General features: G+C 37.1%; 3 protein-coding genes across 4 annotated transcripts; 1 reads left to right on the forward strand and 2 right to left on the reverse strand.

Moving 5' to 3' along the window:
• Positions 1-89: 89 nt before the first annotated feature.
• LOC114481180 (kelch-like protein 11) lies at positions 90-7,955 on the reverse strand. The gene is made up of 2 exons (XM_028475722.1): positions 7,390-7,955; positions 90-3,534 (listed from the first exon to the last, which is right to left on the reverse strand). Exons 1-2 carry the CDS (start codon positions 7,920-7,922, stop codon positions 1,956-1,958), a joined length of 2,112 nt encoding a protein of 703 aa, XP_028331523.1. The 5' UTR covers positions 7,923-7,955; the 3' UTR covers positions 90-1,955.
• dnaaf3l (dynein axonemal assembly factor 3 like) lies at positions 7,907-16,502 on the forward strand. Of its 2 annotated transcripts, XM_028475724.1 has the most exons (12): positions 7,907-8,806; positions 9,005-9,135; positions 10,575-10,681; positions 10,775-10,868; positions 10,966-11,120; positions 11,729-11,917; positions 12,796-12,918; positions 12,992-13,114; positions 13,190-13,328; positions 14,119-14,233; positions 14,320-14,394; positions 15,283-16,502. In XM_028475724.1, exons 2-12 carry the CDS (start codon positions 9,054-9,056, stop codon positions 15,428-15,430), a joined length of 1,350 nt encoding a protein of 449 aa, XP_028331525.1. In that variant the 5' UTR covers positions 7,907-8,806; positions 9,005-9,053; the 3' UTR covers positions 15,431-16,502. The 2 variants fall into 2 exon arrangements, with proteins under 2 accessions (XP_028331525.1, XP_028331524.1); XM_028475723.1 differs by lacking the exon at positions 7,907-8,806 and having other exon boundaries at positions 8,817-9,135.
• Positions 15,401-23,133, reverse strand: LOC114481182 (troponin T, slow skeletal muscle-like). Its single transcript, XM_028475725.1, has 13 exons — positions 23,095-23,133; positions 19,655-19,684; positions 19,551-19,564; positions 18,668-18,694; positions 18,483-18,501; positions 18,348-18,408; positions 18,129-18,245; positions 17,965-18,042; positions 16,980-17,093; positions 16,794-16,903; positions 16,059-16,149; positions 15,932-15,972; positions 15,401-15,752 (listed from the first exon to the last, which is right to left on the reverse strand). Exons 2-13 carry the CDS (start codon positions 19,675-19,677, stop codon positions 15,707-15,709), a joined length of 741 nt encoding a protein of 246 aa, XP_028331526.1. The 5' UTR covers positions 19,678-19,684; positions 23,095-23,133; the 3' UTR covers positions 15,401-15,706.
• Between the last annotated feature and the right edge of the window lie 665 nt (positions 23,134-23,798).

The following is a 23,798-nucleotide window of genomic DNA, read 5'->3' on the forward strand; positions in this document are numbered from 1 at the left end:
GAACAAGTGATCAATGATTATGAATGAAAAAATGCATCAACACAAGCAGGACAACAGTAATGTCAACAGTTTGGTCAATGGACTACAGAAAAACACAATAAAAAAAAGGCCCCATTTAAAACATTTAAATTAAAATCAACTATAGTGTTGAGCACAGTCAGGCCAAAGACGAAACAAATCTCCATCTTTGAGTAATAATTAGTACAGTACAGGAAAGTAGTCCATACATATACATACAATAGTTGGAAGATTTCTCATGACATTAAGTTAGAAGGAAATCTTTACAACAGTTTTGTAGATAATACACAAAACCGAGTTAAGGTTTGGCATTGGAAAAAAAGTACATAATTCAAATGATTATTCATCCAGAAAACATATTTATAGAAATATATGTATATATATATACAATTTATCTTAATTAATTAATGAATATTAATAAATGTACTGAAAGTGCAAATGCAGAACAAACCACTTCTGGAGTTTCTCTTAAATATTAGCATTTTCAAATAATCAAAGTTTGTAACCTAATAATAATCACAGTATGATCAGGTGAAAACAGCTTATTTTATTCTTGCTTCAATTTGAGAAGAATTTGGATTTAAAGTGTCTTCATGTCATCTAAGATTGTGTGCTACTTCTTCCTTCTCTTTAAAATAACCCTTTGTCAACAAACAAGTTGTAAATTGAATTGACAAAGCTTATTATTTGAGAGGATCTGATGGTCACTGTTCAAGTCACCCATCATGTTCATGAAATAATCTGTACACATTAAAGTAAACATTCAATTGGTCTTTGTGATCAACGAAAGGTTCAACTTATACAAGCAAAAATAACCTCGACATTTCTTGATTTTTAATTTCTGTATCTCTGAAATCCTACTTTTTCTTCTTCTGGGAATAATGTAAATCTGTACTAGTCTACCATTCTATCCTGAAATGAGCTTCTTATTCACAATATATGAAGAACTATTTAAATCTAAGAGCATAGTTATATTTAACAGTATATTAAGTGCAACTGGATAATTTTGGGGTGAATTTACACTCAGTAAGACCAACAACAGGCACAGATTACCTCAAAACTTCTTAGGAAATTAGACAATTTCGTTGTGCATTTTGGGCACAGGATGGCAAACGTGAACAACCGTTTAATGTAATAGTATGGGTAGTAAACAACAAAAACAACATTTTAAATTTGGGAAAAAAATGTAGGTATGGGTATCTATTTATGTGGTGCATGTTTGTAAAGGTTCTAATTCTAGTGCACAGCATGCAAGAAGAAAAAATAATTATTAAGTCGAATGCAACCAAGAAAATAGGTAAAAATAATGGATGCAAGTGGAGGTGTTAAAGAAGTTTGATTGGTCCTTTAAATTAACTTCAGTACCTCTAAGCTAACATATAATTGACATTATGTCTTTCATGAAACAGGACACTATTAAAAAAGTGAACCAAAGGAAATAAAAATCAAGTTACGATTACTCATTTAAAAGCAGCATTAAAGTAAGGCATCAGCAAACCAAATACGGTCACACAGATTTGGTCAAAAATAAGTTAAAATGCTGGCTGCTATTATATATGCATATACTAGTTCCAGCTCAGTTTATGAAGATACATTAGTGTTTTTGGGCAATCACTATTTGTGATCTTTTACATTGAGAATGACTCATGACTAATTTACTGTACATACTGCATTATAATTTCTTTTTGTAATTAGTTGCAATGAAATACCCACAGGATGCTTTAAATTTGACTAGTTAAATTCAACCAATAATACAATTTGGTACCACTGAAGTTCTAATGATTCTCTTCTATTTAAATAATTTTCTGAAAATAAATTATTTTAAATGCCATATCTTTCTTTAGCTGACAGCAAAATAAGAGAAAAATCTATACAATCCATTAAAAACTGAGGTGCTAAAGGTAAGATTTAAGACCACAGCAGTTGTCTTGCACGTGTCAGCATTCAATCTGGCACTGCAGATGTCTCCGTAAAGTGCGAAGGTTGCGACGATGCAGTTGCTGCATCTGTTGTGCTCGGTCTCGCTGGTGGGCCAGGTTCTGTGGCATTGGGTATCGCTGGCAGCCTTGCAAGTAGTGGTAAGGGATCCGTACGTGGCAAGCTGCTGCACGGCAACGAGGCTGAGGCAATGGTGGCAACAGCATCCAACGCTTCCTCTCTGCGCTGTAGCAGTACGCCTCTTTCCGGTACTGCTTGTCCACGTTGGTGCTGTTCCTCCAGCCTCCGATGATGAAGATGTCCTCGCCCAAGTAGCAGATAGCAGCACCCTCAACGCTGAGGACCTCTGACGGGAGACTGTCAAGAATGTCGTCTGAGATGGTCCCGCTTATTTTCTGCTCAGCGGCATCGAGAGTTTCCTTATAGTTCTTGGGGCAACAGGAAGCCGTGTGGTAAAAGTTGGTAGGTGCAACGGCCATTTGAAAGCGACTATAATTGTCGAGGATTGGTAACGACTCCACTTCTTGCCACTTCCTGCTCTCTGTGTCATATCGAGTGATCACTGCGCTTAATCCATCGTCGTTATCTTGATCCACTGGGGTTCTGGCCATCACATACACGTACCGATCCTCCACGCAAACCGTTTTTACATCTCGTAGGATCTTTGGTGACGGCTCTAGGTTGAGCCACTCGTCCTGCTCAGGGTTATAGACGGAGACGTCCTTAAAGCCTGGACTGAAGTTGCCATGACCACCGATGCCGTATAGTACGTCCTTCACACTTGTGAGACCGAAGGAGTGCTTTCGAGTACTCAAGCTGCTGACTGGTTCCCAGACGTTCAGGTTGGTGTTATAGCGCTCCACCATCTTGGCAAAACTGGGCTCCATGGATCCAGCCACATAAGCGTAACCCTCAGTGACTGCAATGGCGTGTCCGTCGAGGTGGTTGTGAACGTGCGGCAGGTAAACCCAACGGTCCTCGGCAACAAAGTAGCCCACACACTCGCTCAGATAATCTCCTCCTTCTGAAACACCGCCCACCACCAGGACCACGTCCATATTCTGGCCATTACGCGGCTCAACTTGAAACGAACAAAGCTCGGAATCGGTGGACTTGAGGCTCTCGAAGCGAACAGCGTGGATCTCCAGAATTTCAGACACCAGCTGCTGACATGCTGCACTGTTTTCCACCAAATTCTCCTTTCGCACCACCCGGGTCAGGTAGGAGGGCGTTATCTGCAGCAGCCTTAAAAGCTTGAACAGATCCTCAAAGTATTTCTCCCGCTGTTCTCTGTTGTGGTAGACCCATTTCACGATGGCCTCGAACAGCTCCTCCTCAGAGTTCACTGTGATGTCGGAGTCACACAGCCAGTCTCGAACCAGGTGAAACGGCAGTGTGCAGAACTCCTCAGTAAATATGACTTTATGGAAGTTCCTCCGGATCATCTTTGCCGCTTCCTGAGCCAGCTGGTCTAGAGTGTACATGTGTGATAGGCTGTGGATGGCTACACAGGTGGACAAGTTTAACTTCCTCATCAGGAAATCTCCACAGAAGCTCTTCAGTGTACCCAGCAGGAACCTGGCAGAGGAAAAACATCAAACTTCATTAGATATCGTCAGTTTTTCTCAACTCACCAGCAGTGATTAGATCAGAAAAAAAACATGATTTACCAGGCTTCAAGCTCACAAAGATAAATTCAGATGACAAATGTAGTAGTCAGAGTCTTAGTAGAGTTAAATACTGCTGCACTTGATATGTTTTTTGTATCAAATTAACTATCCTTAAATGTTTATTTTCACTGAAACATTGAGTGTTCAAGTATCGTAAATAGGATTTCATTAAAGATGCTACAGATTTGGTGTTTGGATTTAGATTTTTTTTCTTCTTAAAAAATTAATTAATGAATCACGTTTTATTCGGTCTTACATAATTGTGAAATTGTAAGAACATGCTTCGGTTAGTAAAAGAGAAGTTAGTGCCTTGAAAAATAGGAACATGATGATTCTCACTGTTGGGAATTGGAAAATGAAACAATGGCATAAATTAAAGAGAAATAAAGTGTTATTTGTTGAAACTTACGTATTTCCTAACTTTTTAAGTAGATGCAAAGTCTTTCATCACTATCCTTCCCTCTAATTAAAGTGAAACCGGGAAATTGTATTTTTGTGTGTATCAAACTCGTAGTCCTTCAGATTATTCAGTAACTTTGAAGTAGCTCATGGATTAGATGTTCCTACCGAGATTAGGATTCAAGAAATCACCAGTGGGATGCTTTGGGCAATGTTCTGCCTCGAATCCTTGCTTGTCTGCCATCCTTGTTTTTGTGAATTTAAACTTAAATGTATTGCCACTTTGAGCCTGACAACGTGCACTTCTAAACAAGTCATTAGTAGATCTTGACTTGTCCTCAAAAATTAAAACTTGAGTTGGACAGAAAAGTCGGCTTCAAAAGACAAAGCCAAACAAATCACATTTAATAGCCTGCTACAGTAGCAACACAGTTGTTAAAATGTAGAGCTAAAATGTAGAGCTGTATTTCTCATTGTATTCTAGGTCAAAGGTCTGACCTTTATCTAAAGGATGACCCAGATTGGGTTAGGGTTAAAACCATTAGTCAACCTGTAGTTGACCTTATCAGGATATGCAATAAATGGAAGACTCTGCGAGTCGCGTCCATGATTTGTGTAAATTTGCCAAAAAACCAACACCTTTTTTTGATTACACAACAAAACCCAAACCTATCTTACTTGTTTCAGCTAAGATACAACCCTTTGTTCTGAATAAACCTCTGCCTAATACTTAGCTCTGATGTTCAGACATGGACTACAATAATAGTGACATCAGGGTGTCACACCCTTACAGGTTTTGCAACTTGAGAATTGCAGATCAGGCACATTCTGCACACCCTCAGCACCTACAACAATAGTACCGCTCAGTGTGTGTATTCACCATACACACACACACACACACACGTCACAGTCTCTTCCTCATCACACACAATACATGATTTGCCAGGGCTTTGAAGACAGAATATGTATCATCGCGTGGAAAGTCTTTGAATTATTAAATGAGAATATGACTAACTTGAATTTCACTTAAAAAACAAATCATTCAGGATTAAAAAAAATTGTAGATGATTTTTGATTGGTGTACCTGTGTAGGGTGTGTATCCTCCTGCCTTCTGCAAAGAGAAGGTGGTAATAGTCTCCAGTTCTCTAGAAAGCAGCTTGAGTAGCCTTTTACTGAGGAGTACGTGTTTCTTGGTTTGAAAATGACCACATTTCTTACAAGTGCCACTTTATGATGCATTACTTCAAATCCATGAAACATGCCATACAGGTTACTGAAGCAACATGGTAATGTCCAACTAACAAGTCCCAACTGTTCTGTTTCAACAACTGCACAGTCATAAGCTGCCTGTACCGCAAAGTTGAATTATTACGCCCATCATCTAAATCATAAGAATCCAATTCATTTTAACAAGAATACAGTAGCGGAACGAGATTGAGTATTTTTATTTCCTGTCAAATGTTGTTGATTGGGATGTTCAGATTTGCCTTTTGCCAATATCTAACAAATAGATATTGTCCAATACTAAATTTCCGATTTATAACCCCTACCCCAACCTAATTTTAGATCATATGATGTATATATCTCCATGGAAATAACAGGTTGAGGCTACTTTTAATGTGATGTCCAACGAGATGCATTCCACAAAGAAACATCATCTGTGCTAAACGGGAATACTTGTTTACTATAGTATTTTTTTAAAAAAAGTGTCACATTGGTTTCTTTTTGACATGTCTCAATAACGGTAACAAAAATATCAATACCAAAGTCAACGAATTTTACATTTTATGGCAAATACCGGCCGATAATATCGCTCATCGCTAGTTTTCAAAGAGGAACGACGGCTTCTGGTTAATTCAGTAAAACAAGTTTAAAAATTGTATTTTCCGTTAGTACAATGATGCTTGATGTCCTTATATATTGTCAGGCTGACATCCAGGGCCTCTGAAATATACGGTAATCATAGTATATTCTTGATTAACTCCTCATTGTAAAACACAGTTACATAACCATGAGCAACAAATCTAGCTCAATAACAAATACTGGTTAAAAGTAGGGGTGAGAATCATTAGGCAACTCACGATTCGATTTGATTTTAGACCATTGATTAATTGCTGTTATCAATCACTTAGTCTAAATGATGCATCGGTTATTTGTCCCACCCCTAGCTAAAAGGTGGGCTATTATTCCTGTTCGTTTGCTCATTCTATACCAATGGAAATTGTTTAATTAATAATCAGTCACTTTGTTGTGCAACAACACACAAATACGCATCCCTACTTTTTCTATTTTTGAGGAGAAGTGTCACATTCATTTTAATCGGAGAACTCACACAACCTAATTTGATCTCAAGTGGGCAGAACAACAAGTACTGTACAAATATCTACTTATTAAAAACTATTTTTTAAATTGTGGTTTTGATATAGATACAAATAAACATGTATTTCTATAATAATAAAATAGACAACTATATAGAGGTTTAAACTATGTCCTGGTCTCAAACAGGTTCATTAAATGAGAACAGGTGTTCCACTAGAGCAGTGTTTCTCAAATGACTGTACGCAATGGCACGACAGGGGGTACGCGAAAGAGAGAGAATGGGAAAATGAACAAAATAAGTCTTGGGGTCAGGACCCCATATGGGGTCGTCTGAAATTTCTGAAAAACTAATAGATTTTTTAAATTTGGGGAATTATTATTATTATTTTTTTCAATCAAAAACAACACAATCTTAAAAAACTGTAATTCTATACTTTCACTTTGTGAAATATAAATCTAGTTAAACTAATATATACACATATGAGCTCAAACATGTTCAAAAACAAATTATAGAAAAAATGTCTGTCAAAATGCGGTTATGATCCAAAAACAGGTTGGGAACCACTGCACTAAATACTGTTTATTTCCACTTATTTACAAAATTAGATTTTTAAAAAAAAGTGCTTTTAATCACTCATTCATTCCATCATTATGCTCTATAGTTGTTTTTAAATAGTTTTCTAAGCAAAATCGGTCGGACAAAGGGGGTACTTGGATTCAGAAATAAGAAAAAGGGGGAAGCACTGCACTAGGGTCTTACCTTTAGTTTTCCAACATCCAACTACTGATCCACTACAAAGTCTTCCTTCACTTTTCTCTCTGATTGTTCTTATCACACCACTATCAAGCTTTATGTTTAAAACTATGTTGTTTATCGGTACATGTGCCCTTCAAATAGCATATTCCAATGGTTCCCATTGGTTTGCATTGGATCCTGGGGGAGGACGTCACGTGCATACATATGGATTCATTATTGTGGTAGATCACCATGTCTCAGGAGCTTCCTATGGGGTCAGGTGAATGAGAACCGTGGTGTTTGTTTACCTGTCTGATAGCTCCAACACGTCGTGCACGTTGGCCGTGGTCACCCTGACTGCACCGGTGTACATGAACTGGACCAGTTCCTCCACGGTTTCTGGGTCTGGTCCCGTAGCGCTGCTCCACTCCTTCAGCTCCACCCGACCTGCCTCGGACTCTGAGAACTGTCCGCCCAGCAGCAGCTCGAAGTAGGGGGAAGCCGCGGACAGCACGCAGCGGTGAGCACCCCATGTCCGGACCCTCGTCCCGAAGCTGAACTCCAGGGTCACGTCGCAGAACTGCCCCGCCTTCCTCTGCTCGTTCTGCCGCCTGGAGAGCTCCGAGCAGTGGGCTGCGCAGGTGAAGTCCTCGGCCTCCGCCTGGTCTCCGTCACCTGTGAGCGCCCCGGGACCGGGACCGTAGTCCTCCTCCGGCTCTTCCGCTGCCGCTGCCATTCCGCAGGCGGGGAGACTCACGGGAGAACGAAAGCTCCGAAGTACCTCCGGCAACAACTCATGGACGTGAATGCCGCACGTGAACAAACATCCACAGACTGGCATGCGAGCGGTGCGTTCAGGGGCACGATTAAAAATCAGGAACGTTTACTTCCGCTCTACGGATTTTTTCAAATACGTATTTTTCCACGCTGGTCATTATATTTAGAATACTAATAAGAAAACTTATTTATTACAGCCACATAACAAATGTAAACGGATTAAAGGGGGAAAAAACGAGTTTTGCTTTAGCAGTTTTTTTGTTTTGTTTTTGTAATCATAAATCGCATTTGCGCATGCGTGTAATCCGATGTAACCAATCCATTCAAACTACCCTAACAAAAACTGAAAAGAAATAATAATGAAAAAAAAAAAAAAAAAAAACGTTAAGAAATCATCATATGACTCATTAACCTGTCGAAAAATTTTGTAAATATTTCAAGCATTGAAAAACGAGATCTTCCTACAAAGATGGAATAATATTCGTAAATACATTAACATTTCCAGTAACGTCAAACTTGAAATATTTAGACACTTTCTTTCTATCCGTTATGTTGATGAAAAATCTTCTTTACTAAATAAATAACTATATAATTTACTAAGTCTAATTTCCATATTTTGTGTATGATCTGCACAGCTGTGAAGTTATTGCAGCACCTTCTATAATGTTGCTTAAAACGACCAGAACCCTTTGAAATGTCATAGTTAATTAAAATAATTGATCTGAAATTAAAATACCTAATTCAGTTCCAGGAATTTGTAGATCTTTGTGTTTGAACCAACAATGTACAAAATAAAATGAAAAAGAGGGGATTGTGCGATGGAAAACTGTAGTTCTACATTTTCACAGACAGATGGCGCAAAATCCTGCAACGACACTGTCTGGGTGTTGCTTAGCAACAGCAAACTTTCAGCAGCAGGGTGAACACGTCAACTTCACTCAGCAGTCGGTGAGTTTTATACAAACTCTTGAGACATGTTGTTTTGTATTTTTCCCACTTATGTAGGAGTTTTAGACATAACCTTTACATTTGATAGTAAACAATAAGCTTGTGTAACTCGTGTATTGTTATCATCCGACTCGGCCTGTTGAGTTATAATAGTGCTGCATTCACGCACCAAGTGTTGATGTATCTTTGTACTATTAGCCTTCCAGCTGTGTGTGGTATATTATCACTTTTTATTCGTCTGTCAACAATGAGCGCCGGACGTGCGTCAGAGGGCGCGGGCTGCGTCACCTGGTGGGGCTTCAGTCCGGCACGTGACCTCCTCAGCACAGGTGAGAATGGACAACAGGGTTAAGATCAATTACATTTTCAGTTACAATTACGTTTTCCATTATCCATGTTAAATCACAATTCAATTACTATTACAGTGACCAGCATTTTTCCAATTACAATTCAATTAATAGTTTTTTTTTTAATTTTTTTTTTATCTTCAGAAATTAATTTACAATTATGGTCTCACTTAATAAAGTTCAATTACAATTAATCACAATTACTGAGCCTGAAATAAATAACCTACTAAAAGCGAAGCTTCCTCAGCTGTAAAATACATTAATAACAAATATATGTATCATCTATTTTATTTCATATCTATTTATTACCTTGTTAGACTTCCTAATCAATGATAACATAGGTTTTAATATTTGTGGTACGGGCGTCTGAGCCTTTTTTTGTGTCAGATTTATTATTATTTCTTTTATTTTATTTTTTTTATAGTAAAATGTGTGAACGCTTGATTTCACCCGCTTAATTTTATTGCCTCAACTTCAAAAAAGCAAAGCAACAACAAAACTATCACTACCAGCACAAAAAAACTGATAGAGATAGATTTTAATCTGAACATTCTCAGTGATCCATCCAAATCACATTTGTCAAGCTCGCAGTAAAAAAAATCTTCTATAAAACACTTTTAAAATGTAACAACCAGCACTAGAGGTGAGTATTGGCAAGGAAGTATCACGATACTTGGGTCACGATACGATATTATCGTGATATTTCGCGATATTCTACCCAGTTAATACCAAAATTAGACGTAGCGGTGAAAAATCAAGTTGCTGTATATGTTCATCAGAGGATGTTGATCATTCAACAAATTGAGTCAAAACTATTTGCTTCAAAACATCCTATTTATTATTTATTATTTGTGTTTTTGCACATTTTCACTGAAAAAAAGAAAATGCAGTGTTGCACACTGCCATCATGAAATAAAGTGCAACAAGTTTCTTTTCACTGAAACTACTGTGTAGAAGTCTCAAAGTAACCATGACAACATAATGACGGCATTGTAACAACTGTAAGTGAGAACATTAAGGATAAATCACCCTGAATTACTGATAATGCACAAAAATGAGACAAAAATAATTTCTCCTATTGTAGTTTAAACACTGATCTGAGCAGATTATATGATAATAAAATGTTTGTGCATACATAAATATTGCAGACATTACACACTGCCATCATAAAATCAAGTGCATCAAGTAACCATAGCAACACATTGAAAGCATTGTAACCACCACTAAAATATTGTACAAATACACAAAAATATTGATTAAATATAAGAAGAAAAAATAAATAAATAAATGTAATTCTTTTTGAAATTGATTTTTGAAATGAAAAAAATTAATTTAAAATGTTTTTTTTTTCTTTTTTCACACCCCTAACCATCACACTCATTGTATATTGTGACCTGTGAATTATTTGTCTTTAAATTTAGGACCCGTAAAGTATGAAGGAGATGCGAATATTTTGATTGTTGGCAGTGGAGATCCAAGACATATTTTAAAGACCATTGCTGGACTTCAGGAGAAACAATCAGTCTATGTGAGTCTGTTCAACCTTCCAGAAACAACCAGTGAGAGCTGATGCCTCACATCACCCTCCTGTGAGCTAAGCATCCTTTTATTTATTTTTTAGATATGGGTGATAGAGAACAGTATGGAGGTGGTGGCCAGACAGCTGCTGCTTCTCTACCTCGCTCTGATTCCTCAGAAGAACATGGGACTCAATGGTGGGTTGGGTTTCTTTTATTTTTTTTTAAATAAATTGAATATATTGTCTAACACTGAAAAGTTCCTAAAGTGACTTTAGTCTGTTTGTTTTTTAAGAGAAGACAGAAGTTTTCCTGGAGGTTTTTGGGAACAGTGAAATCCGCAGTAAGACTGGAGAGACCATCCGACTTGCTGCATCCCAACTCTCTCTGTCCGTTACTGAATCACTTGAAGAAGCATCGCATGCATGTCTGAACACAACTCTCCTCAAGGTGCAAAAAAACCCAAAAACGCTCAAAAAGAACTTTATTCAATGTGATATAATACATATATGCTCTAACAGGGCTGGGCGATATGGGCTAAAGCTCATATCTCAAATTTTTTTTCTTAAAATGGCAATTTGAACTCAATAAAGTCTAACCAGAATGACAAATCTGGGTTAAATTTGCTGATGAAAAAATGCCACACAGGTACATTTATTATTAACAAACATCTGCACAATATTTCCCACTTTTGACTTTTTCTCCCATAAGGGACAGCACATGTGAGTGAGTTCTGTAGTGTAGCAAAAGTCTAGGTTAGGACACAATCAGCAATCCACTTAACTGTGCTTTTCATGAGTAGCAAAAGCAGCGACTCCTAAAACGAGTATTTTAATACAAAAATAAGATATTGAAATATATATCTAACAAATATGGAAACATTGTAAAGGACACTATTTCACTCTACTTTTTTCATAATATTAAATACTTGTATGATGTGATTTGTATTGAGTGATTGTATTAATAAAAACAAGTAAAAACAATAATAGATATATCATTTTCTATATATATCTCGGCTCACCAGCCTCTCTAATGTCAGTTATTATGCATTTCTACAGTTCAGAGAACGTGATGAACTGGACCGGATATTCAAGCTGTGGACTCGAAACTTAACTCCATCCTCTCTATCTCCGATCTCCATGTCCAAAGCCTGGGATTATCGTCTCAGGCAGCATTTGGGAATGCGCTATGACTCTAAACACGGCTGCTTTGACTGGGATCTTACCATGAAGATGCACGAGAAAGGCGTATGTAAACATTCTGTGGATCTTCTTCACCCTAGAACACTATCGGCGGGTAATTTTCACCTGAGCAAACGTATTTACGGTACATTATTCATGAAGTTGTGTTTATCAGATTTTCTTGAGTTCCGAGATATCTTCAACATTTTAGAACACAAATATCAAACTCAAGGTCCGGGGGCCAAATCAGGCCCTTTGGAGCATCCACATCGGCCCGCAGAATAAAGTAAAAATGACAGAGGAAACATGAATCATTGTGTGAATAAAACTCAACAATATTTGCACGGGGCTCACAGTTTTCTAGGTGCTTATATCGCATGATTGCAGTCATTTTTAATGATAAACTGTAGAAAAAACCCTAAAAATTCTCAAAAAATTACTTAATTTTTACAAAATTGGTTAACAAATCAAGGAAATTTCAAGTGAAGACCCTGTTTGGACTGATATCTATCACTTATTGCTTGGATATGGTTGGTTTCTTACATATTTTGTATTTTATGTATGCTTAAACGTGCAAACCAAGGCACAATATTGTAGAAATTACTCGTTTTCCAGCATAAAATTTGTGGCCTTCTTGAGATCAAACTGCTCCGTATTTGGCCCCTGAACTAAAATGAGTTTGGCACCCCTGTTTTAGAAGGTGTGGATGTGTCCCCTACTCCAGTTTTTTTCTTTTCAGTTTGTTAGGCATGGCATAGTTGAAAATAAAAGAACACAACTCTAATTTCTCATGTATTGTCATATTTTAACATATTTTGATTGTAATTACTTTTTATTGGGTATAACATTGGGTAAAAATCACCCGGCGATAGTGATGGTGTTACTAATTTTAGCAATAGTGTCAATATAGGATTAATTAATGTATATATATTAAACACCTGCAGGGTCGTCTTATTGAAAAACAACAGTACCATCAATGGAGGGAGCGTGGTTTAGCCTTTGAAATGAGAGAGGGTGTGTACCAAACAACAAACCCAAGCTTGCTCTCCTCCAGAGAGTTCATTCAGGTAAATAACAGATCTATCAGTGTAGATGTACATTACAATAATGGGAAGAAGTTGATTTTGTGCATTTGTGCAGAGAGGAAACAAAGTGTCTGTGAGGGGTTACTGGGGAGACATTGTTTCCAGTCCCTACCTCTCGTTTGGCATCGAAAGTGACGACAAGGGTCTGCTGAAGACGCAGAATGGGATACACACTAAGGTATAGATCAATAACCTCTGATTGGACAAATGGGATGATGTTAATGATCTTTCCCCTACCTCTTCTACCACACAGACAGCCCAGGATGTCTCTTTTGCAAACGTGCAGAGATTGTTCCAGTCATTGTCCAGTAGACGGGGCTGCCCCACCACTACTCTACCACACACAGACTCAGAGACAACACTGGTAGACACCAAATCTGTCCCCATTAAAGGTAAACACCTTGGATTTTATTTACATTATTGGTTATTATTAGAACTGTAATTCCACCAAGTTCATTTGGATCTTCTTTTTGAATAATATGTTAAAGTTTCAATTATTCAGACAACCTTTTTTCAGGATATTTACATTGATCTCAACTGTTAACTGACAGTCTTCTTCAGAGGAGTCTGCTCATCGCTTTTATGTGTCCTTGACTACGCAGAAGTCAAGGACACGGAATAGGTTTTATAATAATAATAATAATGCATTGGATTTCATTGGGCGCTTTTAATAGACACTCAAAGTGCTTCACATTTTTGTGCATTATTCTTTCACTCCACACACAGTGGTGGTAAGCTACCATTGTAGCCACAGCTGCCCTGGAGCAGACCGACAGAAGTGAGGCTGCCATAGTACACCACCATCAGTCCCTCACTCACACACCACATTCATACTTGTAAAGTGCCTTGCCCAAGAACACAGCCACAATGACTTGGATGGAGTGGGATTCGAACCCCCAACCCTTCGTATATAATCTTTTTTTAAAACATAAATCTATATATTTTCCTGTGCAACATGCATTTCACAGCATGCCTGTCAAAATAAAAGCTTGTTTCAAAATAAAAGACAAGTCCAACATGAGAGACATTAAGTGTGTATTTATTTTTGACCAACTGTCTGCGGCCCACTTTTGGGTCCTGACCCACCAGTTGAGAATTGCTGTTTTTTAGCTAATGCTAGAATGAGAACGCAGTGACATGGCAGTGACATTAATTATTGCATTTTTGGTCAATCTTCCCCAGACTTGATGGATCTCAGAGGGATTTCTGTGATTTTTCTTCCTTTGGACTCGCTGCAGAAATTGCATGAAAAACAGAAATACTCCCGCAGCTTTAACACCATTTATTTCTCAGCCAGGTGAGACGTTTCATTCTCTTTCCTCTTAGATAGGATCCAGTGATCTGGACCACTGACAACGGTTTGTGTCTGTGTCTGCTTTAAAGCTGTGCACACCGGTTGGAGCCAACGCTGAGACAGATTGCAGCACCAGACGCCGTGCTCGTCGTGGAGTTGGCCAAGTGAGTTTTTTTTTTTTTTTTAATTAGAGTAAAGGGACTTGTTGCCATGGTAACTGTGCAACCACGAAGAGTACAGTAACCACCCTATGCTGCAGAACTGCAGAGGTGTTTTGGTTTAGGTTGATTGATAGCGCTATCGTTGACCTATTGACTGTTAATTGTTTTTTAACCCTCCTACTATCCTTGGGGTCAATTTGACCCCATTCAAAAAATAATAGTTGACTTTCTTTTTTTTTTTGCTTCATATTTCATGGCTTTTCCTAATTTGATGGGTACAATTGATTAGTCATAAAATTATCATGATGATATTTTTTCAATGTTGCTGAACGCATATTGCACGTATTGGTGATCCTATGGTGTCATTTTGACCCAAAGCAGTTTTAGCTGTGCAAATCTGTGTGTGACCCATGTGTGACCTTAATCCTGTGTGTATTGCAACCTGGACTCTCTCTCTCTCTCTCTCTCTCTCTCTTTCTCTCTAAAATGTCTTCTAGGAAAAGGTTTACAGTCAGTGAGGTTTTGGAACAGCTCTTTCACAGTGAAAGTGAATGTGTCTGACACAGAACACTTTATAGTGAATAACCCCAAATATGTTTCAAAAAAAGAGATAAAAACAAGTAAATACATGTGTTTATGAACGGAAAGATTTGGATGATACACAAGATACACAAACTGATGGTGGCGCTAGAGAACAGGTTATGGTTTCATTATCAAGGGGTTATTTTTGTATTCAACAAATAAACAAAGTGTCTGACACAAAGAGTTGATCAACAATTTTCTAAAAAATCATTTTCTCGAGGCAAATATTCCTTGACCCAAGGCTAAAATGTGTTAATAATATTTTGAGGATATTAATATGTTTAACTGAGTGGTGTTTGTGTGTCACAGGTACATTCTGGATTTGAACAAAGAGCAAGAGGAAGGTTTTTCACACAAAGTGACGAGCATGGCTCTCGAGGCCGGATTTGAACCTTGGAACGAGGGGACAGGGGGCGACGCCCACGTTGTTTTTACGCAACAAACGAAAGGAAAGTAGATACATTTCATTAGGGCTGTTGATTCTAAACAATACATCACTGTCCAAACATTTCATTAGTATGCAAATGTGTTTTCCATCCTTTTATTCTTTCACTTCTTTATTACTGCTTCACAAGCAACACTCGTAGAAAAGGTCAAGTTTCGTCATCCACACATGCAAAATAGAGACAAAAGCTCGTTTAAGTGGATCTAATTATTTTAGCTCGACAACGAAACTGTGCAAATTTGCCACATTTTTGTCCAGAAAGCAGTCGTCGTTTGTGCGTTTTGTGTTTCACTTCCAGCGTCCGCCGACCATCCCCTTCCCGTGAACTTTTTTGCTTCAATGGGGCAAAAGAAGAATTGAAGCAGATTACAATTAAAAGTTGGTCAGAAACTTTTACACCAAACTAAAAAGACTGAAAGAGTGAGAAGGAGCTGAGAAGCGCTAACCCTGACTGGTGCGTGGGAACATGTGGCTCTAAAAATGATAAAATAAAAATAAAAGAAACTCACTCACAATTTCTGCGCGTGTTGAATTCGGTTCAAGAGAACGTTGATCTGAGAAAGAAAAACAGGGGGTTTTTTTGTCACAAGTAGCTGCAAGTGTTCTGTTTTTCTTAAAAGTGCACCGTAAAAGCGCTCACCTCGTACTTCTGCCTCCGCATCTTCTCACTCAGGTCAAACTTCTCCGACTCCAGCTGGTAGATCCACTCCCACATCTCCTTTGCTTGTTCTCTAAAGCACAATAGCATTAACACATGGAGGTAGATTTGTGTTTTTATTATTTATTATTCAATCCAAAAAAAAAGTTGGTAACACTTGAAGTTTTCTACATAAAGGCTGACATTACTCTGTCATTATCATGACATGAACACCCGTCATTAGCATAAATAAGGTGTCACGAAGGCTGTCATTAAGTGTCGTTCCTTACCCTAACCTCTAACCCTTAACCCCACTAGATCCCTCCACCTAACCAAAAAATACCCAAAAAATGCCAACATAGCTCCAAAGGTGTCATAATTTTGCAAACAACACCAAATGATAGCCTTCATGACCCCTTATTCATGCTAATGTCAGTCTTATGTATAAAACTTCCACTTAAAAGTTTACTCCAATCAAAAATAAATATTTTCAATTAAAAAAAGTGTTAAAATGCAAAAAAAAATATTTTTGACCCAAATAATTGCATTTGAACATTTGTTCTGAACATTTCAATTGATTCTGATTCTGATTTATTTTTGATTTAAATTAAAAAAAAATTCTATTGAAAATGTTTTTTTTTTTATTGAAAAGTTTTGGATTGAATAATAAAGACGTAAATCTACCACCATACTTACCCAGCTGATAATATATGATAATAATCACCAGTAACGACCCACCTCAGACTGTCCTCTTTCAGGTCCTCAATCACCAGTGGTTTACGTCTCTCAGCGAGGGTTTTCTTCTTGATTTCTCTCGCAGTCTGCCTTTTGCCTCGCCGCTGCTCCACCTGCGTCAAACACTTGTTATTAAAGGTGGAGCAGGAAATGCTGCCCACGCACTTCCTTTATCTGCATGACTCTGACCTTTGCAAGAAACCCTCCAAAGTGCGCCCCCATGTTGGAGAGCACCTTCTTCTTCTTGGCCTCGTCTTCTGCCCTCTTCTTCGCCTCTTCGTCCTCTTTCCTCTGTCTCTCCTCCTTTTTACACCAACCCACCAAAACAAAATCCTTTTATTTTGAAATCTATACTTGATAAAAACACTTTCTCTTGTGGTCGCAAGACACTGGGAGGGAGTCGCCAGATGCCTTTAAGAAACTAGGATTTTTTTTTTTAACAATTTGAGCCCATTTTTGGTTATTTTAACCCTTTTTCTGCTACTACACCAAACCTGCCATATTTTAACCTATATTTATCACTTTTTCTTGCCATATTTTTGTTCCTTTTAATGCATTTCTGCTACATTACTCCCATTTCTGCCACTTCTCCATCAAATTTCAATGGCGTTTCTGCACATTTTTTCCACTTTCAAGACATATACAGCAATTGTAAACCCTAATGTTGCCCCATTATTGTCATTTTTAAACTTTTTTTATCATATTTCATGTTATTTTTTGCCAATTTAACCACATTCATGATTTGTCATGCCCATTATTTGCCAGTTTAAATCAATAATTTCTACTTTTTAAATTACATTATTTTTCTGTCCATTTTTGTGGTTTTTAGAATACTATTTCACCATTTTTGGTCACTTTGAACCCATTTTATTTCTGATCAAAACAACGATTTTCATCTTTAAGATGATTATAATAATACTAAACTTCCTGGATAACAGTGGATATTATTCAGATGAATAAATAAATGTGGTTATCACAGATTTATAGAACAATGGACCATCATTTTACTGACTTTATGGATGTACCCCAAAAATCTCTCCCCTTTCTTCCCCCTTATAGATGGTCCTGTCTCCACATGACTGTTCTTCAATGTTCTCTGGCACCTTTATTTTGGTGAAAAGGTTGAGAACCACTGTGGTTTTTTTAGACATATTTCAATAAAGTGATTGATTACTGCAATCCGTGTTTGTCTGTCCCGTTCTTTCTCAGCCCTCACACGCTGCTGCTCAGCTCTCTCTGCTCTCCGGCTCTCCTGTAACACACACACTTTCATTTTCTTCCATCCCCATCGGTCTGAAAGTGTAACAAAGGAGGCAACGCTAACAGGAAAGTCCTCACAATTCGAGCTTTGAGTCCAATCAGCTCCTCTTCTTCTTTCTTCCTCTGCTCAAAATGCACATCGATGAGAGTCTGCAGCTCCAGAAGATCCTTCTCCATCCGCTTCCTGTGGATGTCCTAACAAGAAGCAGCGCATTCACACAGATAAAGAAACAATGTGGGTTTTTTTTTTGTATCTAATTAATTATGGTTCTGCTGTGTGATTTCTGATGAGCTTACATCAAAGTCCACCCTCTCCCCCTCTGGGATTTTTGGAGGAGCGAGTTGTGTAACTGGTGGCCTGTGAATACACAGAGATGCATCATTTGTTTTAATCAAATGTTAAAATGTTAACTTATTTATGCATCTTCTTACTTGTATTTGGGTCGTTCTTCTTCAATGTGGCCGTCAAACAACAACAAAAATAAATGCAAAAAAAGCAAAATAGTTAAGAAAAGATGTTGTTTCATGCAAATTTGGCTTTTTTTAAAAAAAAAAACTACTCCAGTTGGATCACATGCCCCTGTTTTATAATCATATACAGTATTCATCATTCTCACCTCCTTCTCCATGCTCCTCATCTTCTTCTGCAGAGAGAATGATGAATACAGGAAATAAGTAAAGATATAAACATATAAAGTAATTCACAAAAACACTAAAAACACCAAAGAAGGAACAAATCCAAATTCATTTGGTTTATGTTCTTGACCCATTTGGAGTTTAAGCAAAAGCTTCATATGCCTGTAGGTCACATGTGTCAAAATTATGGCTCGGGGGCCAAATCCAGCCCTTTGGAGCATACATTTTGGCCCGCAGGAGAAAGTAAAGATGACAGAGAAAACATGAATCATTGTTTAAATAAAACTCAACAATATTTGCAGGTGCTCAAAATTCTTACAAAATTAATAGAAATTGGTCAAAAAATGTAGAAAATTTTCTGTTGGCACTGATATCTGTCACTTTCTGCTTGGATATTGTCGGGTTTTTTTTTTTTACATATTTTGTATTTTATGTATATGTAGAAGTGTAAACTATTACACAATAAAGTAGAAATTACTCGTTTTCCTGCATAAAACTGCTCCGTATTTGGCCCCGGAACTAAAATGAGTTTGACACCCCTGCTGTAGAGGCAACAGTCTGATGGTTTTAATTCTATTCATGACCCTTGGTATAAAGGTATAAAAGCTGCAACACAAAGAAAAACGTTCTTCTTCCTCGCCTACATTTTTGTCTAAATACATTGTTTTGCTACAAACAGGAAAAAGGGAGTTTAAAAACTAAATTAAGCTAAAGAACGAGATTTTTGCCTATTTCACTTAAAGTTTCATATTATTCTGAGAAACAAATGGCTTTTCTGGATGAGTTTTTCTACGAGAAGGTCCAAAGCATTCATTGGAAGTCTTTAAATGGACACTTTGGACACACCAGTTCAACTGTGCCTACCATCCAAATGGCCTCTAGAATAAAAAAAAAAGAACCAAATTAGTTTTTCAGACTCATGGAATAGACTTTTGACTATATTTATTAATAGGACAGAACTTTCTTACCCGTGCTCTTCTGAAAAAGACATGTTGGCTCTGTGGTAAAAAAGAACAAGAAAACAATGCTTTATTTAACAGCCTTAATGTGTACACCAGCCTAAAATAGCTACACGCACAAACCAAAATATATACAAAGTTATCTTTATACTGTACTTGTACTTCTATAAGGAATAGATTAAAAAAACTAAAATAGGTCCACAGATTTATTAATTAGGTCTTGAGTGATATATATTTTTCCTTGATGACACAAATTTTTGGAATAAAATTAGCAGCCATGTCACTGTGGCTACGTATATAGCTAACCTCCACCAGCATTATCCATTCTTTCACTCATTTATTCATTGATCTACCTGCTTTATCACAAGTTACTAACATTGATTACACCAGTTAAGGTGTAAATAAATGTATTTTTTGTGTGTTGTGTGACCCTCCTAAATAATGTATTTAATTAATACCCAAACCTTCATCATTATCATCATATTTACAACTCATGATAGGGAATTACTGTCAAATAATTGATCGACTTTTATGATAGACAACCATATTAGCAGTGTTTTTGCCTGTTTGGGTGTTTTTATTAAGTCTTTAAAAGGGATTTATTGTCCAAGTGACAACGTTCAGTGTGAAATATGGTTTTGTTTGAAGGAATATGGTTTTGGCTGGAGGAACAATAGAGTATGAAAGCTTCCTGTGGAAGCAGCTGTCCAGTCCGTCTTGTTTAATTTGATTTACAGGAGACGATGTGTGATGGAGAGATTATAGTATCTGGTCGTCTACGCTGCTATTAACGCCAGCCAAGTCCTCAATTAGAGATGGTTCTGTGCACGATGTTGGTAAAGCTAAAGAGTGTCGATAGTGAAGAATGTTTTAAATATTATAAAACATGGGACAAATAGTGGGCCACAGCTTTTAAACAAACAATTCAACATTAAAGTTTGCATTTCCAGTTATGAATTAGACATAAAATAGAGAAGACATCAACAATATATTATAAACCAGTGTTTCTCAAATGGGGGTACGTGTACCCCTAGGGGTAAGCGATGGGAGTACAGGGGGTACTTGAAAGAAAATGAGTGGAAAATTAACAAATAAAGTATAAAAACTATCGAAATAAATTACACTAAATCAGTGATTTTTAACCTTGGGGTCGGGACCCTATGTGGGGTTGTCAAAAATTTGGGAAAAATTAAAATGGATTTTTTTAATTATTCTTTTTTAAAAAGAGGGTGAGAAGCTCAGTCATCCGGGAGGGGCTCGGAGTAGAGCTGCTGCTCCTCCGCATTGAGGAGAGCCAGATGAGGGGGCTCGGGCAACTAATTGGGATGCCCCCCTGGACGCCTTCCTTGTGAGACGTTCAGTGTACGTCCCTCCGGAAGGAGACCCCGAGGAAGACCCAGGACACGCTGGAGAGACTATGTTTCTCGGCTGGCCTGGGAACGCCTCGGGATCCCCCGGAAAAGCTGGATGAAGTCTGGGCCTTCCTGCTAAGGATGCTACCCAAACGACCGGGCAATGGATAAGCCGAAGAAAATGGATGGATTGATGGATTTTTAAGTTAAAGTTAAAACACAATGTTAAACAACTATATTTCTATATTTTCACTTTAAACTAAAATGCAGAAGAAAAAAAACCGAGTTCAAACATGATCAAAAACTAGCAGTAATTCTCGAAAAAATAAAAAGTCGCCAGAAATTCTTGATATTAAAACGGGGTCACGATCCAAAAGAAGGTTGTGACCCACTGCACTAAATAACATTTCTTTCCTCTTATTTACAAAAATGTGATTCTTTAAAATACGTGTTATCACTTATTCCATCTTTTTGCTCTATAATTGTTTTTAAAATAATTTTCTGAGCAAAATGTTGTCGTCGGATAAAGGCAATAAGTGACAGATACTTAAATATCCTTTATTTAATTTATTTTTTGACCAATTTTTATTCAATTTGGGGAGATTTTGTGAAATCATTATTTCAACAACAATTTACAACTAATTATTTGGTTATTTACACAATGATTGTTGTCTATTATTTTCACTTTCTCCAGTGGGCCGAATCAGATGCTCTGAAGGGCTGGATTTGGCCCCCGGGCCTTGAGTTTAACACGTGTTTTATAAAGGCTTCAGCTATGACTGTTAGATCTTTAAACTGAGCAGATATTGACGAGTTATCAACAAAGATTGGGTTCAACTGAACAGACTGAGTGAGTTATTATCATCGTCACGGTGGGTTTTCAGAGAAGATCTCAGAGTATGAGCACATGGATCTGAATAATCAGGGGATGAACAGAGACAGATGAAGGGTTTAGGAGGAATTAGGGGGATGTCACTTCACTGCTGAACAAACTGGAGTCACAGCAGGACAGACGGACACACAATCCAAGGGTAGAGAACCAGATTTATATCGTATTTAACCTCTAAACCAGCACTCAATAACTCAGTGATGGCTGATGCTCTGTTAAATAACTTTTATATGTGTAAAGGAAAAAAAAAAAAAACAGTTTTTAAAGATGTAAAATTTTCTTTTAGTTCACCAAATATACCAAATATTTTTTTTGTTTTTGTTTTAATTATTAACTCAGTCTAAAATTAGTGTTATTAACTTTATCACTTGTTCTTACACTCATACAGTTGTGTAACATAATTCCTCCTGAGTCGACTTCTGATTGGCTTTTACACCTAACTTGCATCACCTCAAAATCAGCAACAAATTAGAGAAAATTAAGGATTATTTGAAGTTAAATTAAACATTTTTTGCCTTGTTTTTATTTATTCTTTTGATCATAAATCCAGTAAATCATCTTTTATTTGCATGCATCAAGTTGAAAGTTCCCAACATCCCCATTATATAATTATTTTACCGGCTGTAATATCAACATTCCCATAAATATTCAATCAATCTTCTAGAACTTTTCATATATTTATGATTTACACATAAATCAGTGTTTATTTGTACCGTTTATTTTAAAAGGTGACTCTTATTTTATATTCATTGTGTCTTTTTATTTGTTGCTTCTCACACTGTTTTTTTTATTTTTTTATTTCCTGCTGCCAAAAGGAGTCGTTATCAACATGTTTTGCAAAATGAATATGACAATAAAGGCTTTTCGACTTGTTGTATGATCATTGCTCTAATCAGAATCAAGAATCTGATTACTTTGTTACAGTGCCTGCCAACGGGAAGAAATTATAGTGAAGGTGAAACAAAAAACATGAAAAAAATGATATGAACAATAATCAAAATGCTAAAGTAAAAAACAACAAACTATATTAACATAACAATTAAAAATGTGTATAAATATGCATGAAAATGACATAATACAAGTATAGTCCATAATTCTATTTAGTGGCAATTGCACAATTGACATTAGAGGTAGTATTTTATTTTATGTGATATTAAATAAGTTGTGATTAAATGTGTTCAGAAGTTTATTAGAATAAGAGCTCTTACCTTTACAGCAGGTTGGACAGAAACGCTGTGATAATGAAGATGGTCAGAGGGTTACCGTCTTATATATGGGTGTGTGTGTGTGTGTGTGTGTGTGTGTGTCACATGTCAGATGTGCCATTCCTAAAACAATGATCGAGTCCTCCCAGAGTCGAGCATTAAATCCAAGAAGATTTAGTTTAAACGCAAAAAAATTAACAAACAAAAAACTAGGCAAGACCTGTGATCGCAAGACAAATACGTATTTGGCAATTGAAATTGAAAAAAATGGCAAAAATGAAAACCTGTATCTGGATTTGTTGACAAGTTTGTTCTTTTTACTAATTAAATTGAAAGTAATAATGCAGAAAGAACAGAAGACTGACCTTGACCTTAAATATGACCTTGAGTGAAGGTCAAGGTCACACATTGAAAGGAAATGTTATTCAGTGGTATCAGTGGCCAAGCTATGGCATCATGACATCATGAACTTTGACCCCTACCCATCTTTTTACTGGTAGGTCGTACAGCTTTGGTCCAGTTAATTAAAATACTCCACTTGAGATGAGCTTTTCATAAATGTAAGCATTGAACTTGTACGATAAATATGCGTAGAGATACAGAACATTTTGTTTTTTGACACTTAACGCGACCTTGACCATGACCTTGACATTTTGGCTTCAAAAAAAGGTCGACTGCGCATCAATTACATATAGTTAGGGCAATTT

Source organism: Gouania willdenowi, chromosome 19 (genome assembly GCF_900634775.1).
Source record: "Gouania willdenowi chromosome 19, fGouWil2.1, whole genome shotgun sequence".
Taxonomy (NCBI): Eukaryota; Metazoa; Chordata; class Actinopteri; order Blenniiformes; family Gobiesocidae; genus Gouania; species Gouania willdenowi.

Coding starts and splice junctions, on each gene's coding strand:
- dnaaf3l (XM_028475723.1), top strand. CDS start 8,985: ATGTATCTTTGTACTATTAGCCTTCCAGCTGTGTGTGGTATATTATCA. Junction 10,869..10,965: donor GAAGAACATGGGACTCAATG/GTGGGTTGGGTT, acceptor TTGTTTTTTAAG/AGAAGACAGAAGTTTTCCTG. Junction 14,234..14,319: donor ACCATTTATTTCTCAGCCAG/GTGAGACGTTTC, acceptor TCTGCTTTAAAG/CTGTGCACACCGGTTGGAGC.
- LOC114481180 (XM_028475722.1), bottom strand. CDS start 7,922: ATGCCAGTCTGTGGATGTTTGTTCACGTGCGGCATTCACGTCCATGAG. Junction 3,535..7,389: donor GTGTTGGAGCTATCAGACAG/GTAAACAAACAC, acceptor TTCCTCTGCCAG/GTTCCTGCTGGGTACACTGA.
- LOC114481182 (XM_028475725.1), bottom strand. CDS start 19,677: ATGTCTTTTTCAGAAGAGCACGG. Junction 16,904..16,979: donor TTGGAGGGTTTCTTGCAAAG/GTCAGAGTCATG, acceptor TGTTTGACGCAG/GTGGAGCAGCGGCGAGGCAA. Junction 15,973..16,058: donor TGCGGAGGCAGAAGTACGAG/GTGAGCGCTTTT, acceptor TTTCTTTCTCAG/ATCAACGTTCTCTTGAACCG.